The sequence below is a fragment of the Egretta garzetta genome, unplaced genomic scaffold, assembly GCF_000687185.1.
Source record: "Egretta garzetta isolate BGI_Z169 unplaced genomic scaffold, ASM68718v1 scaffold108, whole genome shotgun sequence".
NCBI lineage: Eukaryota > Metazoa > Chordata > Aves > Pelecaniformes > Ardeidae > Egretta > Egretta garzetta.
Window position 1 is genome coordinate 1,803,711 of NW_009260614.1, and position 329 is coordinate 1,804,039.

Consider the following 329-nt stretch of genomic DNA (forward strand, 5'->3'; position numbering starts at 1 on the left):
GGGTGACCTGTGGGCAGCGAGCCTGCATGTCACTGTCCCGCAGGGGTGGCTCATGGGCAGCCCGCCCGCATGTCCCCGTCTCGCAGGGGTGACTTGTGGGTACTGTGACAGCATGTCCCCATCTCGTAGAGGTGACTCACGGGGGATGTGACAGCCCGCCCCCCTTGGCGGGGAGTGGCTCATGGGCAGTGTCCCAGCACACCCCCACCCGTGACAGTGGTGGGGCTGGGGGGCTGACCCCAGCTGCCTGCCGGCCCTGCAGGGTAGATCCAGACTGCATCAGCCCTGACATGAAGAACTCCATCCACGTGGGCGACCGCATACTGGAG

At 66.6% G+C, this 329-nt stretch overlaps 1 protein-coding gene across 1 annotated transcript in view; it reads left to right on the forward strand.

Moving 5' to 3' along the window:
- The window catches only part of LIMK1 (LIM domain kinase 1), a 10,917-nt gene that overhangs the window by 4,027 nt on the left and 6,561 nt on the right, over positions 1–329 (forward strand). Inside the window, 1 exon segment of the mRNA XM_035900523.1 lies at positions 263–323. Within this exon segment, the coding sequence (XP_035756416.1) occupies positions 263–323 (61 nt within the window).